Raw genomic sequence first — 18,778 nt, forward strand, 5'->3', positions numbered from 1 at the left:
CGACTTCCCAACTCGGGATTTGAGACCATCAGGGGAGCACGTGAATGCAGCATAAACAGGGAGAGGGACACAAGAAGTAGGAGGGAGTCCTCCAACATCTCGCTAACTGTCTGCTGTAGCCTTAGCTAACTAGCTCGCTTAAATCAGCCACAACCCACCAGCTATGTAGGCTGGCCAACCTGTTTCCAGACACAGACAAGACGCCGGGAACTTCAAGGTTTTTGTAAGAATGGCGCACACTAACCGTGGTACTTTGACTTATCGACTCTGTTGAACAGTTGTGCCCACGTCCAGCAACAACAACCACAGCTGGCTAACAAGCTTAGCTAAAGTTAGCATTAGCGAGCAGCCGCTGAACAGCTGTAATCCCGGAAGGCCGGCGCACCGGGTGGGGATTTTAACTTTCTCTCTCCGTGTCTGGAGTGAACCAAAAGAAAGTCGCTAGCCAATGATAAATTACTATTTGTCATTTATCGGTAAGAATGGAGTCCTCTTTGGGCATATGCGACGAAGAGTGCTTGGCAATATCCTTTTTGAATTAAGTTAACGTTACAACATTTGTGTATGTGTGTGTGTTTTCTCCAGTTTTCTTTAGCTTGTTGGCTAACGTTAGATTTAACGTCAGGTAACGTTATCAATTCCGCTAAGGGGCCATCCACACCAAGAACGATAACTATGTGAGCTGAGCATCCACACTGCTGAACGATAACATTCTGTAAACAGTGGCTTGGCGCAGGCACTGCACGCTACAGCTGATAATAATACATGAGTACAGTAGACGTTGCAACGTAAGATTGCAGGAATGTCTCGTGAATATGGGTATATTTTATGAACCAAGCGAGTCGGAGGGGCAGGTGTCAGATCTGTACAGAGCACCACGAAAACACCGACACATTATGATAATATCCAAAACACAAGATGCGAGTCTTATGTCACAGAGTTTTCTGTGACATAAGAAATACTTTCAAATTACTAACGCTAAAAAATACACAGAGATACCTAAAGGATCGTAGCCCCACCGAGTGGAAAAGTCACGTCACACCACTGACTCCTGTGTCGAACAAATCTCTCCGCAGTGTCATCTGCCGTGCCTTGTTGTATGGTATTGGTTGGCTGTCAGTGTTATGTAGTTGCTCTGAGGTGATCCCAAAGATATCGTTCGCTACTGTCGTTGTCATAGTTGTGGCGTGGACTCCGCCATCCACATGAGTAAAAACGATTTTTAAATACTGTATTTACAGTTATCGTTCTTGGTGTGGACGGCCTTTTTATTGTAATAATTAGCTAGCGGGTTAACTTGTGAGTTTATTCACCTGGTTGTTTATAGCTACAGTTGACTTTTTATTCAGTCCACTACTGACTACACCAATATGACCAGGCTCATCTAATTAAACCTACTTGTTCTTGAACAGAATAATGTGAGCCATGATTTCTTTTAAGTTACATTGGCTGCCACTAACCACCTTGGCCACTCTCTTTTTTTCTGTACCTTTCTGTGCCTTGTGACTTGACATTTGTCACATTCATTTGCCTCTTAATGTTCAATAAGCATGGCTTCTTCTATCAGAGATCATCACCTCTTGAGTATCTTCAATCTAACCACACGCATACTAATTTCCAAGCTTAACATGACAGTGAGGCCCGGTCTGTCTGCAGTTAATTAAAATAACATCTCAGTGCTTGTGATGTCCAAGCGCCTTTCTCATCCTCAGTCAAAATAATTCCTTGATTGTGATGCTTACACGGTGAGAGTTCAGGAGCTGAGGGCTGGCCAGAAGGAGCCCAGACTACTGTCACTAATTGAGCGCAGTGGAGAGTTTATGTAAGTATTAGAGAATCTGATGACCGAAATCTGTGTAAATATGTCAAGCAATAGGTAAACCTAGTGAGATGCCACAGATTTCGAAGCAGCTCTGAACACCTTGAGATTTTAGATCTTTGCCGGCTGCACCGCTTCCTTTAGCTTTTGTTTCATTCTGATGAAAGCCAAGTTTTTGACAGCTTTTTCTGTGTTTGAAGGTAGATGGTTGTTGTTTTTCTTATGGCCAGGTACCTTAAAATGGAAACTGTTTTTTATATTTTCGGCTGTCTTTGATTGACATGCACAGAATAGCTGTGTTGCTTTTCGGGCCAAATATGGCTTTTGACATGCAAACTCATATCAAGATGGTTAAAAATACAATCTAAAAGGTGAAAAATAGGTTCTACAGTTTGATTATTGTGTTTTATGGTTGGTTTGTAATATCACATGAATAGATTTTATAGTGAATGGCATTACATACAAATTATATTGTTGTGTGGCTAAAGTACTGCCCATGGAGCTGTCTTGATTTGGTCCAGTGTTACATTAGCAGGACTTTAATCTGGGTCTTGGCAGCTGCAGCATTTGTGCTGTGAAAGGATGTTGTGGGTGTGTTAAATGATCAGTGTTGTTTGTGTTTGTAGCAGGTTGTGGCTACTAGCATGAGGGAGAAAGCAATTACCCATACCAGCAGTCAGCTTACTACCCATTATCCAGAATTCCTCCCCTTAGTCCTCAACTGTAATGAGACTCACATGGGCACCCAAGCTCCGTCCTCAGCTAACTGTGTTAAAACCACACACACCCTAAACTGAAGAGTCATGCAGACCAGGCACTGTTAGGGTTTCAGTTGGTACATGGCCTTGTTATACAAGGTGAACAAAATAACCAAGGAAGCACATTACAATGCAACAACCCTACAATAAATACTGAATATGAATCTGACAATATTTTAGTTTAGTTTAAACTGAAGTGTTTTATCTCATCTTTGAGGCTGTATGTTAATGTTAATTAAATATCTGATAACGTTTAGTATAGCTTTTCCTGTGTTCTGCATTTGTATGATTTGTAAGATTATTCTGTTTGCTACAATTCATATTTTAGCAGACCTTGCCACTGATGCATCAATACTAATTTAAAGCTATAACTCAGGTGTAAAAACAACTATACTAAGACATGAGGCGTCTGACAGAGGGTCAAAGAGTACAGATAATAGAAACTATAGTCTCAAATAAACATTGACTTAAAGCAACATGTCTCAAATTAAAACCGCCATGAGGTTCACTACAACATTCATATTTAATTCAAAAGCTTCTGTATTTGAGGTAGTTTTATTATTTCGTCCACACTCTTGAGGAGGTCCATTGTTAATTGTCATGTAGCTTATGACTTTAGAGGGGCCTTGCAGACTCTGCAGAACTGTGAGTCCCTCTGACACAGCAGGGCTGAGTCATGTTCCTCTCTTCTACAGTAATCTGATTTATTGTGAAGTGGAGGGGAAGCGTGGGCAGTGCCCAGTGTGCTGCTTTGACCTGGCTGTTAGTCAGCCATTGTTAGAGTGAAATACGACCACGCCTACATTAACCCACATACAGATTTGAAGCTGCTTATGTTGATTATTTAATAACTCAAAGCTTAGCTCCTCTAAATGTGCACCAGCCGCTAGGTTGCTAAACTGGACTTTTGTCAACAAGACCTGACTGACGCAGGATGCTTTTTACTTAATTGTTTGTTTATTCGACTAAAGCAACTGGCCTGCAAATTTGACTAAAAGAGACTTTTGCATGTGTGCATGTGCATTTCAGATTTAAAAAAAATCTTAAATTCACATTTTAATCACTGATTATAATCTAATCCTTATTGTACATTTACCCATATTGCATCACAAATGTTCAGTGCATGAAACACATTTTTAATTCCAAGAAAATGGCTGTTATGAGAATAAAAGAGAAATTGCTGCAGACCGTCTGCATATGCTTTGTTTTAGAGGGTTTTATTGATAATCTTAAATGATATTAAAACATCACAGAGCTGATGTTAAGTGTGCTGTTCTCATCCAGATTGGGTGTTTTGGCGACCCCTGATGCTGTTGTGTCTCGTCCAGTGGCTCAGCTGTCTATACCCATCAATGGTAATTTTGAAATTATTCGAGGTATGTGACTTTTTTTGTCCTCAATATCAAATTCACAGTATTTACTGTTTTGGGTATGCTAATTATAATCAAATGCTCAGGATATTTTAAGTTACCAACTGCTACAAACTATTCTTCATTTCTATGTATTCTAAGATGTTTGTGCTTTCTATCCAATAGACGTAGCATGTTTATAAAGTTGACCCTCACTTCACATTCTTTAACCATAGTGCATAATGGTGTTAGTGTTACTCAGGGTCATGCCACACTTTGTGTAAAAGTGAAAGTCCAGGGAGCATTTCTTTTGCACTTGGAAGACAACATTTAAAAATCAACTGACAACAACTTGAGCCTGTTGAAATAATTTATAACACCTCTGGTTTACTCCCACAACAGACCTTTGAACTACATTGGCGCCGTTTAAGCTCTCTCCATTTTCATTTCAGAGGCGGAAGAGGCTCTTCTTATTAACTTCTCAGTAGCTTGTAAGTATGTTTTACCTCTCTTCAGATTAAATTAATTCCTCTTCGTTTTCAAACAGATTAGCACAAGCAGAAAATATGTTGTTTTGGTCTTCCAAGCATGCCAGCAAGTATAAAATGTGCCTGTATTTTGGGAACAAAACATGGCATTTATTGCAACACAGCCCCATTTTTAGAACATGCCTTCAGCCCAATGTCCTTTATTTAGTAGCAGACAATGGTCATGGGTTACCAGGGCTCTCTGAAAGAATGCTGAGTTGGTTCACTATTAAATCACTCTGCTTTGTTTTCTAGACAGTCTGCATTTCTAATGTGTTTGCAAAGTCTAAACATGTCCAACCTGTGTGTAAGTGTGTGTGTTTTCTGTACCCTTCTCAAGCCTGCGTTAGGATACGAATCAAAGGAGATAAAGCTCCAGAGCTGCTGCTGGAACTCCAGGATGATGATCGGACTCAGACTTTCTTCACCCAGGTGAAGAGTGCTCAGCAACAAGGTAAGACGTCACTGTCTGTCGGTAGTCTGAAGCAGTAGACGATTAATTATTTATTCACTCATCTAACATTTATTGACCTAGGGTGGATTACACCGCTCACTGATTTCCTGTGTATACTTGCCATCCACACTGGTAGAGAGAAACTCACTTGGCTAACATTTTTGAAATCCGATCCACCTTTAAAGGTGCCTGAAGCTTACGTTATTTTGCTTTCATTCTTACATTTTTGTTCTGGCCATGTAACTCATACTCCTCAACTGAATGAGCAAACTTTTTTAGCTGTCCCAAAATACAAAGTAGTTGTTAGGGTGTACATGTGTCCTCACTACTGTGTATTACACTGTAGTACTGGTTTGGATTATTTTTATATTTATAGTAAGTAGATAAAGACTAAAAAGTGTGTGGTTGTTTTTTTACGTGAGTTTTTCCCTAATTGCACTTTTGATGTGAATGTAAACTGTGGCTATTAAAAAATGGCCAGTGAGCTGTTATCATCTCTATACTCAGAACCTGTACATCTAGTTTTACTGTTACTATCATTTATTTTCATTTACTAGTCGATAATTATAACATCCTATAGTATCAGTAGTACTACAGTAGAACCGTGGCCTCTTGTTATCAGCAAGCCACTTGCCAGCTGGTATACTCTACTTCCTGTAATGACAACATTGCTCTTCTGGGTGTTGGCTTATTATTTTTTTTTTATCTATGTTCATATTTGCATTCAGTGAGGTCAACTGAAACAGCATCTGAATTTACCTTAGTAAAGTCAAAGGTTTAACAAGACATATGAGCTTCCATCTCGAGCAAGGTGTAGCACATTTTTATTGTTTTTTACACAAAAAAATAAAGTTCCCTGGGAAGATGCTTCTTCTGCTTGATTATTTATTTTAATTTTATTTAACCAGGTAGGCTGTTGAGAACAGGTTCTCATTTGCAACGGCGACCTGGCCAAGAAAAGCGTAGGCGTGCAAGACAACAAATAGTTTCACATTCAATACAGTACAAGAATACAGAATACAATATGCTACATAAAGTGCAGAATAAGTGGGCATTACAAATGCCGGCACGTAGTGAGGTATAAGTAAGTCGGTGGATGTGCCATATACATGAACAGAGAGTCTATATCACTGCTGAGATGGTGTAAAGAGTCGATGGTGTAAATTATGGTTGTGTTAAGTGTGGATCATTGTGTGCTTTATCCTGACAATGCAGTTTCATTTTCTCAGTTGAATCCAAACTCACAAAACCCAAAGCAATGGAGCCCCTTGCGCCAACAGCCCTGAGAGGTCCGGTCCCGATCCCACCGCAAAGAGCAAACAAGACTGCTAACTCTGTGGGCTCTGGAGTCAACCCACCCAAATCTACCAGTGCTCTGCCTCCCAACCTAAACAACAGCAGGTCAACAAATCGGACTAACGCAGGTGATATACAGATACTGTGTTTACATTCAGAAAAATCCAACAGTTAAGAAAAAAAGATAAATGGCCCAACGTCTTTGTCTTCCAAATTAGTTCCTGTTGCTGTTAGATTAAATCCTCTGTTCCTCTGAACTTTCTGAAGATCCAGTTCAATCACTTGCCTCAGACTTTGGCTTTGAGGACAACTTTAACCACGCTCTCAAAGTGGAGGAAAAAAAGAACCACCAGAATCGCATAGTCGCCGCTAGGGAGCCTCCTCCAGTTCCCCCTCTACCTCCTCGCAAAGCCTCCTACAATCCATCCAATCCTCTGCCTCCTCCACCAATCCCTAAAGACAGAGCTGTCTCCCTACAGGCCAAAGACAACTCCAAACCAGAGTAAGTTGACCTTTTTATGACGCCATGTCGGGTTTACTGAAAACACTGGAAACTGGCTGAATATATTTAACTTTAAAACAGTTTTGATTCGTCCAAAATGTTGCTGGTGTTAAATTGTACTTACTTTTTCCATTCCAGTAGTTTTAGGTCAGGGTTTGACCATGCGGACAGGCCAACGTCTTGGAGCGACAGCCCCACAACCAACAGCATGAGACAGGCCATGTTCTCCAGCCAGGCAGGGCAAAGAGAATACCTCATCAAACACCGCCTGGGTAAGAAGGAGAACGAGTATGTGGACATCCAGACCTTCAGGTGAGAGGAGCTTCTTTATTATATATCGTTAGTTTGTTGTATTTTATATATATATATATATATATATATATATATATATATATATATATATATATATAGAAACACAACAATGCTGCTCCTGCACACATTAACCCTACTCTGTGCATAAATACTGCTTTTTGTTTCTTTAGGTTTTTCACAGGTACGTGGAATGTGAACGGCCAGGCTCCAGACAGCAGCCTTGAGCCGTGGCTCTGCTGTGACGCAGAACCTCCTGATATTTATGCTCTGGGGTCAGTGAGAATTTATCTTACGGTACCTTTTCTGACCATGAAGTCATACATATCGTGCTCTGCTTTTGCTTTACTAACATTAAATATGGTGACTTGTTTTATGACTGTAGTTTTCAAGAATTGGACCTGAGCACTGAAGCTTTCCTCTACATGGACTCGCCCAAGGAGCAGCTGTGGGTGGAAGCTATGGAGAGGAGCTTGCACCCAAAAGCCAAATACAAGAGGGTGAGTAGAGAAAAGACTGTTTGTTTGATCTCCAGCTCCTCCTGTCCACATTTTGAAGTGTCCTTGAGCAAGACACTGTTATAGAAATAGTAATAAATTTGCCCCTGGCCATCAGTGTGTGTGAATGTAATGTAAATTGGATATAAAGCGCCATATAAATGCAGCCATTTCTCATGGATGAATACTGTCTAGAACAATTGGATCCTGCCATGTTGATGAATACATTGATAAATGTGCTAACTTGCTTTGTTTATGTCTACAGGTTCGAATGATACGTCTAGTTGGGATGATGCTTGTCATCTTTGTCAAAAAAATTCACAAGAATCACATTAAAGAAGTGGCTGCAGAGCATGTGGGGACAGGAATCATGGGGAAAATGGTTTGTTCACTCTAAACTCAGACCAACTGCCTCAAAATACACATAGTGATAGTAGACAACCATGGGATAAATGTGCCATGATTTTTTCATTCAAGTTAGCAGAAAAATAAATAAAATGTAAAAAAAACCAAAAATGCTGTATCGCTCAGTGTTAAGAAATACTTAAAAGGTCATGTGTTTTTTCCTGATAGTACAGTATACTGCACTTCTATTTGTTTGTTTGATTGATTGATTTATTTAATATTAAACATGTTACACATACCATTCCTGCATGTGCAAACTGACAGATCTTTTTTTATGTGTAATTTCTTTTGCAGGGGAACAAAGGAGGTGTGGCAGTCAGGTTTGTTTTCCACAATACTAGCTTCTGCATCGTCAACTCACATCTAGCAGCGCACGTGGAAGACTTTGAGCGCCGCAACCAGGACTATAAAGACATCTGTGCCCGCATGACCTTCCACTTACTGGACCACCCCCCTCTCAGTATCGTCAAGCACGAGTGAGTTCCTCAGGCATTCATGTCCAGAGTGAGAACATTCAATGAATGTGCAGAGTCAGATTTTACATTCATTGGTTTTGTTTGTATCATCAGCTTGAGGTTTTGTTCACAATTCTTGTGTTTTATTGTTTGTACATATAACAAATTATTTTTTCACATTTCCAATACTTCAAAATAATTCTATACTGCCAAGGTCTTATTACCTGATACACTAACATAATTAGTGTCTGTCTTTAGTAGCTTTACAAAGATGAGCTACTAACTATCTTTGAAAGGATTTGTAAACATAATCAAATTCACTACAAAGTTGTTGCTGTGATTCTGTTGTTTAAAGCTATGTCCGTCTCTGTTTGTGTTTCAGTGTAGTAATCTGGCTCGGGGATCTAAACTATCGTCTGTTCATATACGATTCGGCTGAGGTCAAACAGCACATCTCTCAGAATGAGCTAAAAAAGCTTCAGGAGCTTGATCAGGTAAGAGACTGTTGAAAGAAAAGGTACCATAAGGTTTACTTATTTTTAACTTTAAAAACACAGACAACTTTAGAACTTAGAAGTAGTGATAGAGGCATTTTGTTCTGTACCTAAAGCCATTTTATCTGTTTCTATAACTAGAAGTATTACTTGAATAATTTGTCGTGTATGTAGTCATTTTGACACAAAATGAGATAATTTTAGCTGTAACTCTTGTGTTTCTGCTTAGTAGCTGTTAGTAAAATATGTTTGTTTGTATTAGTACTGTATACGGTGCTTGTGTTTTTCAATCTCTGATGTGTAAATGTATGACAGTGAGACATAACTGAAACAGTAAATGATAAATGGATCATGATAAATAGAAGTTATATGTAAATGTATAAGGGAAGCTGTTTTGCTAATAGCGTTATTACGCAGGTTGTTACATATTACCACACTTGATGCGTTTGTAATCTGCCATGATTTTCCTCTTAAACTTATCTGTGTGATAATAATGAACTGGATTCTGGTTTGACTCTTTCACCGAATAATACTTTGAAATGTTGCCACTTTCATTGTGTAGCTGAACATTCAGAGGCAGACGAAGAAAGCCTTCACAGACTTCATAGAGGGAGAGATCAACTTCATTCCCACGTACAAGTACGACCCAAAAACGGATCGATGGGACTCAAGGTAAAAATATATCCCTGTATTGTATCTTTATTTTAATTATTTAACACACAAACCTACTCCAGGATTTGCATTGTTATATCCAACTTTTCCTCAGTTTTGTTTTTCTTCTTTGGAATCCTGATTAAATGTTGCCAGTAAGGAAGCTTTTTCCAGCCTTATCATTACACTAATACAGATCTGATGTCTGACTGTTAACTTTGCCTCTGAAACTGTGGCTGTTTCCTGCAGTGGGAAGTGCCGTGTCCCGGCTTGGTGTGACAGAATCCTGTGGAGGGGCAACAATGTCAAGCAGCTCAAATACCGGAGTCACATGGAGCTGCAAACTAGTGACCACAAGCCTGTCAGTGCTCTCTTCACTGTAGGGGTAAGAAACTATGTTTTAAAATAAAAAAAAAAAAACATGATGCCAACTGACTGGTTTTGGTTGAAACATGCACTGTTCTGCTATTCATTTTAATAAATAGGATCTGTGTGTTTGTGTACCAGGTTAAGGTGGTAAATGAGCAGCGCCACAAAAAGGTGTTTGAGGAGATTGTTCGAGCGATGGACAGAATGGAGAACGATTTCCTTCCATCTGTAACTCTGAGCAGGAGAGAGGTAAAAAAGTCTTCACATTCACATACACTCATCCAACTGATGGTCTATCTTATGTTCCTTCCTCAGTGATATCATCTCAGGCACTAATCACTGATAACCTTAAAAACAGAGTAGCTTGTTGTAATTTATCCAAAGAATTGTAAGATGGAGCTACTTGGAATATGTGGTTAATGTTGCCTCTCTTTCCCTGTCCTGCAGTTTACATTTGGGAATGTGAAATTTCGCCAGCTTCAAAAGGAGCGCTTCCTAATAACAAATGACGGCCAGGTCCCCTGTCACTTTGTCTTCATCCCCAAACTCAATGACTCGCAGTATTGTAAGCCTTGGCTCCGTGCCGAGCCAAGCGATGGATTCTTAGAGCCCAGTAAGTCTGAATAACTCGGTTTTCTTTTTTGATTGTCCTTAGGCTTGTTACCTCAATATTTTAGATCTGTGATCATGTAGTATTTTAATCATTGGTGATGAAATGTAACATTTAGTTTTCCTACTGTAATAGTGTAATTCTGACTATTGTGGCGAGTCATGCCATTCACCCTTTTTAATAGTTGCATTAAAACCCTGCCCTATCTTCCTGAACAGATGAGACCCTGGAGATCTATCTGGAGGTGTACGTCAGTAAAGACTCCGTCACACTGCTGAACTCTGGGGAGGACGCCATAGAGGACATTCTGGTGCTCCATCTGGACCGTGGCAAAGACTACTTCATTACCATCTCTGGCAACTACCTGCCCAGCTGCTTTGGTACCTCGCTGGAGACTCTGTGCCGCATGAAGAAGCCCATCAGAGAGATCCCCATCACCAAACTAATTGACCTGGTGAGGGAAATGAAAATCCAATCAGACCAGTTTAAAGTGATGAGATTACTGAACAGAGACATATTTCCCTGAGATTGCTAGTTGAAGCTCTGAAACATAAACCCTCCTCTATTCAGAGCAGCTTAGCTCAGATTGTAATGCGATGGCTGCTTCTCACTACCTGAAACCTGAGCGGGGACGCATGAGAGCTTGTTCACGCCCTCAGGGTAAACTCAGTCACACAGAGAGAACTATATTTGGAGCGCATAAAATGTCTCGACCTGTATAATTCTGGCCAAAAGGGGCCAAGGGAACAAGGAAGTGGCAAAAAACATAGGAAGGGAGCTCCTAAAGAACAGGGAAAACTGACTCAGGTTAGGCCCATATTAGTGCTTCATATAAATAGATTCCTCTGGTCTTCACACGTTCACCTCTGTCTGTTTCCATAATGCTATTTTTGACTTAATCTGACTTTGCTTTGGAATATACTATCATTCAGTACTCCTTTTATTTCTATTTAAGCTATTCCATTTTCCTACTGGCCTGGTGTATTTGATCAATGATTTATGCAAGAACAATCTGTAATCTTTCTACTTTTCTGATTCTGTGTTTATGCAAATACCTCTTCTATCTACTTTGTTCTTTCTTCTTTTGTTTCCCTTCATCGCCTCTAATTGCCTTGATCCTTCCTTTCCAACTCTTCACTGTGGTTGTTGGCTGACTTCTTGCTCAGGGAGAGGACAGCTACATGGAAAAGGTAAAATATTAAAACCAATACTGATCATCTATCAGTGAAATCAGCCCTTTAAAATCCCCTTGGTTACAAGACCTAGTATCTGCTTTATGACACTTTATTGACCATCCTCAATCGCTCACGTCATAAAGAGAAACTGGTTCAAGTATTAGAATTAGTCAATCAACAAACGCCCCAGTGTAGGCTACATCCTGTTAATGTCTAACTTTAATCTCAAAGATTTACATACTGTGGTAGAAATATATTTGATTTTTATTTTGTTAAGCATAAAATGTTATCCTGCTGTCCAACAAGCAGAAAGTGAAGGAACACTTTGACATTTTGGAATATAATGTTATATTAAAATATTATTATAATATATTATTGGATAACTTTATTCACTTTCTTTCTGAGAATTAGATGAGACATTGTTAAAACAGTGCAAGGAGCTGTGTTAGTTGGGGCCTGTTGGTTTGGTTGCCAGTGAGACAATCTGATCCAGGAAATCCAGATTGAGTAACAGCTACAAGAGTTCGAAGGCTTATTATCAGACATCAAAATGCTGCAAACAACAATTATGAAGCTTTAGAGGTGTTGGTACATGTATTTCTAAACTTTGGAGAGAGCCAGGCTAGCTGCTTCCAGTCTTTGTGCTAAACTAAGGTAATCTATCTGTAGCTACTTAATGCACAGAAACAAGAGTGGTAGCAAACCTCATCTAATGCTCTGAAAGTAAGAAACAAAGCCTACTTCCTAGAATGTTGTACTATTCCTTTAACATGCAGTCTTTTTCAGCTACAGTATTGTGCACTTAGGTTGATTTAAAAAGTGGCTTCACTAGCTAATCAGAAAATTGAATCAGTTTCATACTCTACATTTCAGAAAGCTGACAAGGGCAACAATTGTTAACCCACAGCCACTCACAGACCAGACCATGTCAGCTTAGTTATAATCTGTATGTGTGGATCAGTCAGCCATTAAATCTCCCCTGGCCTATTGAGGACAGGGTACTCCAGTCCAATGAAACACACACAAACACAAAATCTCATTTCACAGCAGGTCACCCTGACTGCACAGCTCCCTCGTATACGCAATCAAAAATAATGAGAAGAAATATTAGGCTCTGTTCAGCTAAACTCAAACACTCATATGAAGCCAAACAAGTCTCCTCTTGCATTTCATAACTTGTTACTGATCAGTGAAACTGAGTAGCTGCATTGAGACAGAACAGATATCCACTTAGAATATGAATTAGGCTTTGTTTTCTAACAATGTAGCAATTTATACATTCTTTATTAAAGCTTTCTTGATCTTGTATATGGAAGATTCACCACACTGTAAATACCTGAAGGTTCAGTAGACTATTTTGATGGTAAAACATTTTACAGGATATCACATTAGTCCTGCATGTTGGCATAGTCCCCCATTTAATGCTCACTCCAGTTTCCTCTGCATTTACTGTATGTGCAGCCTCACTAGCTGTGGGTATTTTTGGATGTCTCTCGTGAGTCTCGGGAATCCATTTGCAGAGACAAAAAGAATGTGATATACAGCCCTTTTTAAAATGGCTCTCCTACATTCAAGTTTCCAGACCTCTGAGATAATCACTGCTGCTCCTACTCCATCACTAATTGATCAAATGTCTCATGTTCAGTCACATAGAAGTCTCTATAATTCACACAGTATAAGAATAATGTCATGATTTTGATAATTGTTCTGTTACTGAGTACACAGGAGAATATTGGTATATTATTACAGGAAATAATGTAATGTCTGCTACAGTTTGCCAGTGTGAAACATAGTGAATGTGTTAATATCTCTCATCAGGAAAGGTCAAAGGTGAGCTTCCTGATGGTGGATGGTGCAAGTACCGAGGACAAACCTCTGAAGATCCCCAAAGAAGTGTGGATTCTTGTCAACCATCTCTTCACCAAATCCTGTGATCAGGTAAGAAAGGCTACAGCTTTTAAAATACTGGCTACAACAACCTTGTAATATACATAAGATGATATTTTAAATAATAATGGGACTTGAAAAGGCTATTAAATATACTATATAATAAAGTAAATGAAATTAATGTCAGTAATGTACATATGATGACCAAACAAGTGCTTCTCACTTTCTGATAATGTGCTAATAAGTGTCTCACTTTGATGTAATCCACCCTTAAAGATGATCAAGAAAAGGCACTTATGCTATTACATGGTAGTATAAGACAGAATTCCAGATAACAATATTTTTTTAATTCCACAATATTCATTTAATATAGTGTTACTGTCCTGTGAAACCATGTATCTCCAAAACGTTTCATGAGTTGAGAAACACGGCAATGTTTTCAATTTTGTGACATTTTTTTTGTAACTCAATGGGATTTTATATGGTTCAGTTTAGGACGTTTTAGGAAGCAGGACAATTTTCTCAGCCCATAGGAACACTTAATCCTTCAAATTTAAAAATTGTCAAATTTTGGAGATAACAACATGGTTTTCACTGGACAGTAACAATAGTAGTAAGATGAAATCTTTATTTTGTATGATTGAATCATGTTTTGTATTTAAAAAAAAGCATAATAGTGTTTCTGTGGACTTGTTTAAAATGAGATTAAGCCCTACCTTTTTAGATAAGCGTTTGGTTGACTGCACTTTATGTAATACATTGTCATTTTAATTGTGTATTGTATGTTTTATGTTGTATGTTCTTATGCAAATTACTTTGTGATTCAATCTGTGAAAAGTGCTGTATAAATACATTTTACTTACTTAATATTCGTGATGCTCAGCACAAATAATTTCCAATGTACAAAGAAAGGTGGTCTATTAATGTTTGGTACGAACCTAAATTACGAACTTGCTGTCCTGATGGAAAACAACTACAGTGTGGAGCCTTATGTGAAGAAGATCTTTGTGTGTGTGCACAGTTATGAACAGACAGGTTTACTGGTCTCCCTGAAGAGAAAAGACTTTGTTTTCCAAGTAATTTAGTATGTGAGGCTGAAGACAAAGTCATTTCATGTTTTATTCGTCATTATATGACGATTTATAGATTATAGATGATTTAGAAGGCAGATTTCTTTATTTGCAATGTCATGTAACAAGTCTGGCAAATTTATCACCATGGCAACAGTATTCTTTTTGTGTCTTATAACTGTAAGTGGGCTGGGCACTTGTGTGTGCATGACATTTACTGCCTAACTAACCACCATACACTGATACTGATTAGACACAGAGGTACTTGTGGAAACTGTTTTTTTAAATGTTCCATATTTGTCTCTGTGTGTCTCCCAGGAGGACTTGTTCCAGACACCAGGCCTACAAGAGGAGCTGCAGAGCATTATCGACTGTCTGGACACCAGCATCCCAGACTCTATCTGTATCCTTGTTTATGAAGCCAGTCCCACATGCCCCAGATTTCATTAAGACCCAGTCCTGCAACCACTTCAATGCCAAACAGCACATAAAATAAGACACATAGAGTAGCATTAAGGCACATACTTGCATACTTACTCAATAAACTAATTTCGACCCTACCTCTCAGTATATTTATAGAACTCCATATTTGCTTGTTCTTCCCTAACTGTTCATGTAGCTGGTTGTAACCACTCTGTAGCTGAGGCTCTGTTGATCTTCCTGGAGGCCTTGCCGGAACCAGTGGTGTGTTATGAACTCTACCAACGGTGCCTAGACTGCTCTCATGACAGCCGCCTCTGCAAACAGGTGCAGTGCCTACACTCAACATAACATGTAGTTAACTGTATGATGGATACCAATTAGGCGTTGTTTTCTTAGAAGAACTGTATAGAAAAGAGTGCAGAGTGGCTATGTTTTAGCTCAGCATTATCCCAGGATTGCCCATGTCCTATACTGCATACAGTAATGTGTATGACTAATCTTTGTCTACTTTTGACAATGGACAGTTGATCTCCCAGCTGGCCCGGGCTCACCGCAACGTGTTTCGCTACTTAATGGCCTTCCTGAAGGAACTTCTCAAGCACTCACACAACAACAACCTAACAGCCAGCCTCATAGGTATGCAATGGATACATCCTACCTTAATGTTCATACTATTTTATAGCTCATTGAATAGCCAATGTATTGTTTATAGATGTTTATAATGTGTCTCAATCAATTTGGACAACATAGCACAATGAAAAATAAGACCATTGTAGTGTAAATTGGTTTGTTGTATGTGAAGCTCTCTCTCTGTGTTTCCCATGGCAATGAACAGTCAGGATAACAACAGTGATCCCCATAAGCCACTGTGACAACAACAGAAGCTTCTGTTTTACAATACTTTTATAAAAATGGCATACATAACATTGGACATCCGTGTTTCAATGATGCACTGAGACAAAACATTTCAGTGTTTACACTTTTATTATTATTATGTCATATAAACCTTTACACAAAATACTGCACTTGGGCAATAATTAATAAATTTTGGTGTCAGAATTAAATTTAAGCTATAACCAAAACTTCTTAAATGATACCCATCCCTGAATATACTCATTAACAAGTAATGAGATGATGATATTTTATTAACCTTTAGTGCAGACAACTGAGTATTTCCACTGAAGCAGTTTAGACTAATTTACTGTAGGTTGTTTAAAGGCATTGTGGGTTATACAGTGGTAGGGGAGAGCACTAACTATTCACTTTCTTCCTTTCCTTTGATTTTCTGTCAGTTAGGGATTTTACACATCATCTTTATGGTAGCCATTCTGCTAAATATCCACACAAGGGTTGGTTACTGTGACATGAATGTTTAACTGCGTATATTGTCTTCACACCGCTGGTTATACAGACCATGTAAAATTAGTTTTATTTTATTTTACTTGATAGAAGATGTTATAGATGTTGTTAGCATATCAGTTCTTTTCTTTACCTCTTTGTCCTGTTCTTGTATTTTAGCTACACTCTTTGCCAGCCTCCTTATCCGCCCGCCTCCCAACCTGATGGGCAGGCAGACACCACACGAACGGCAGAAAGCCATCGACTTCATTCTGGGTTTCCTCATGGCAGGAGACGATGAGTAACCGAGGTTAATGGTACCTCACGCCATCAGTCGGGTTTGGAGTTGATTCCCAGCCTGGCTTACTGTTGGCAAAGGACATGGACCTGTAGGACACTGTGGAACCTCCACGTGGTACTTTGTCATCTATTGGAGACCAGTGCAGCTCTTTTGCATTCTACCTTTTCACAATCGCTCATGTTAGAGGAACTCAAGACTTCCATTAGAGCTGTGATGATTTTACCAAGTGTTATATCATCAGTCCGTTCACAATATGACCACTCGCTGGATTTGGAAGCACTTGGGAGAGGTTTAAACTCATGCCTATGCACTTTCTGATGACCGAAAGGCTGTGGCTCCAGAATAAAGTTGTTCTCCTCCTCAGCTGACCCTTCTTATTGTAGGCACTCATGCCAAAAATATCTCTCCTAACCGTGAGTGAGTGGTATGAATGTAAAAAACACTATGTATCCATAGATGCTAAGCGAAAGACTCAATTACACTAAAGAAAAGTAAATCCCTGAAGTTTAAAGAAGTAGACTGAATACAAGTATAAATAGTTTGAAATGGAATAATTGTGGAAATGTATCACTAAGAATGTTTAAGCTTAAGATAAATCATGACAATCATTAATTTTAACTGAGGGGACAATATTATAGATATCATTCGGACCTTTTTGTTACCATACTGATTGTATTATTACTGTTATTTAAATATTTTTCATCTAAGTTTGCACCATAGGAACAATTTCTGGTTCCTTCTACAGTATGTTTTTTTTTTTTTTTTAGCTCTGCATTGGTTTTAAAATTTTCATCACTTGTTTTTATCATCCTGTTATAGAAAACTCTGTCGTGAATATTTGCTGTTTTTATGTAACTCCAGCCGTGAGCCTCACATTTCATTTTGCCAGTTCCTCTTGAGTTACAAAACAAGTCTGTTAACACACTAACTTCCTGGTCAACCGGAATTGAGCGACGAGTCACCCTCTGTGGTTCTTAATTTCTTAAATAGTGTAAATAGTGATTGTTTCCCTGGGTATTTCATGGGTATTTGTCGGTATGGTGACGCAAATCTGTGATGGCGTCTTACGTTTTGTCATGTTTGTGGTACTGTTGATGTCTGTGTTTGTTTACAGGTCTTTCCTCACTTCTGCCACATAATTTTTCGTTGTTTTAGGCCTGTGTTGCCAAGACTGTTGTGTTCCTCGTGGTGAATCCAGATGAATAGTACTCTTGCTTTAAGTGATGCAGCACTTTCTGGGTGCAAGATTGAATGGCTCATTACTCTGCAGGGTACAGCCTGTCTTTGTGCACCTTTCTCATTTGTGCCACTGAGAACATTTGTAGTCACTGTTGAAAATACATGTCATGGTTATTGAAATAAGGAACTTAAACTGTGTATAATGAACAACATTTCCTCTTTTACAGTTTTACCCAAGATATGTCGGCATTAGCTTTCCCAGTTGACAAAAATATTCACGTTTATGACATTAATTTACCTTTGCTCAGTGTCTCCTGTAATTTAGTGATGCCAGAGGATTTCTTCTTAGATGCTCTGGGAATTTTAGAAGATTTAATGTTTGGAGACATTGTGAGCACATGATGTAAGGTGACAACACTGACAATCATGGCACGTATAGAAAAGCATGTTGGGCTGAACTGGCTCTGTTCTTGCATAGTTTTTTTTTCTGCCTTATCGCCATCAATACACTAGATTCCTCTGTTGGTCTTAATCAAGCCGCGCTTTGCCAAAAGGTGGCTTGAGCCTGAATGAATAGTTCTGGTGATTCAGATTTGGGAGAGCCATTTTACATTTTATTTATTCACTTTGTCTTTAGAAATACTATCCTCAACATGTCAAACAGGAAATCAATATAATTAATAACCTCTGATTTTATGTGTTGTCTTATGCCACTGTACCAACTGATGCATTTGTGTTTTTTGTCTTTAATTTTGTCACAATCTGCTCATAAAATTAAGGTACATTTAAAGGTACGTGAGGAAACACTCGCACCTGTTTTCAACTTTACAGATTTTTGGTGCTTTTAATTTATTTAACAGAAATAAAACTATGTATAAAGCAGTTTTGTTTTCCCATTCAACACTGCCTT

General features: G+C 38.8%; 1 protein-coding gene across 3 annotated transcripts; it reads left to right on the top strand.

Annotated features, from left to right (window-relative positions):
- The first annotated feature begins 4 nt into the window (after window positions 1–4).
- ocrl (OCRL inositol polyphosphate-5-phosphatase) lies at window positions 5–18,751 on the top strand. Of its 3 annotated transcripts, XM_031303277.2 has the most exons (24): window positions 5–524; window positions 1,743–1,822; window positions 3,862–3,953; window positions 4,379–4,417; window positions 4,794–4,907; window positions 6,137–6,331; window positions 6,471–6,705; window positions 6,844–7,017; window positions 7,188–7,289; window positions 7,400–7,514; window positions 7,777–7,893; window positions 8,211–8,392; window positions 8,754–8,865; window positions 9,428–9,537; window positions 9,766–9,901; window positions 10,024–10,134; window positions 10,333–10,498; window positions 10,714–10,949; window positions 11,662–11,685; window positions 13,489–13,608; window positions 14,946–15,030; window positions 15,247–15,374; window positions 15,575–15,686; window positions 16,569–18,751. In XM_031303277.2, the coding sequence occupies exons 1-24, from the start codon at window positions 483–485 to the stop codon at window positions 16,691–16,693; spliced, it is 2,952 nt and encodes a 983-aa protein (XP_031159137.1). In that variant the 5' UTR covers window positions 5–482; the 3' UTR covers window positions 16,694–18,751. The 3 variants fall into 3 exon arrangements, with proteins under 3 accessions (XP_031159137.1, XP_031159139.1, XP_031159141.1); XM_031303279.2 differs by lacking the exon at window positions 11,662–11,685 and having other exon boundaries at window positions 6–524; XM_031303281.2 differs by lacking the exon at window positions 1,743–1,822 and having other exon boundaries at window positions 9–476.
- The last annotated feature ends 27 nt before the right edge of the window (window positions 18,752–18,778 follow it).

The sequence above is a fragment of the Sander lucioperca genome, chromosome 1, assembly GCF_008315115.2.
Source record: "Sander lucioperca isolate FBNREF2018 chromosome 1, SLUC_FBN_1.2, whole genome shotgun sequence".
NCBI classification, from domain to species: domain Eukaryota; kingdom Metazoa; phylum Chordata; class Actinopteri; order Perciformes; family Percidae; genus Sander; species Sander lucioperca.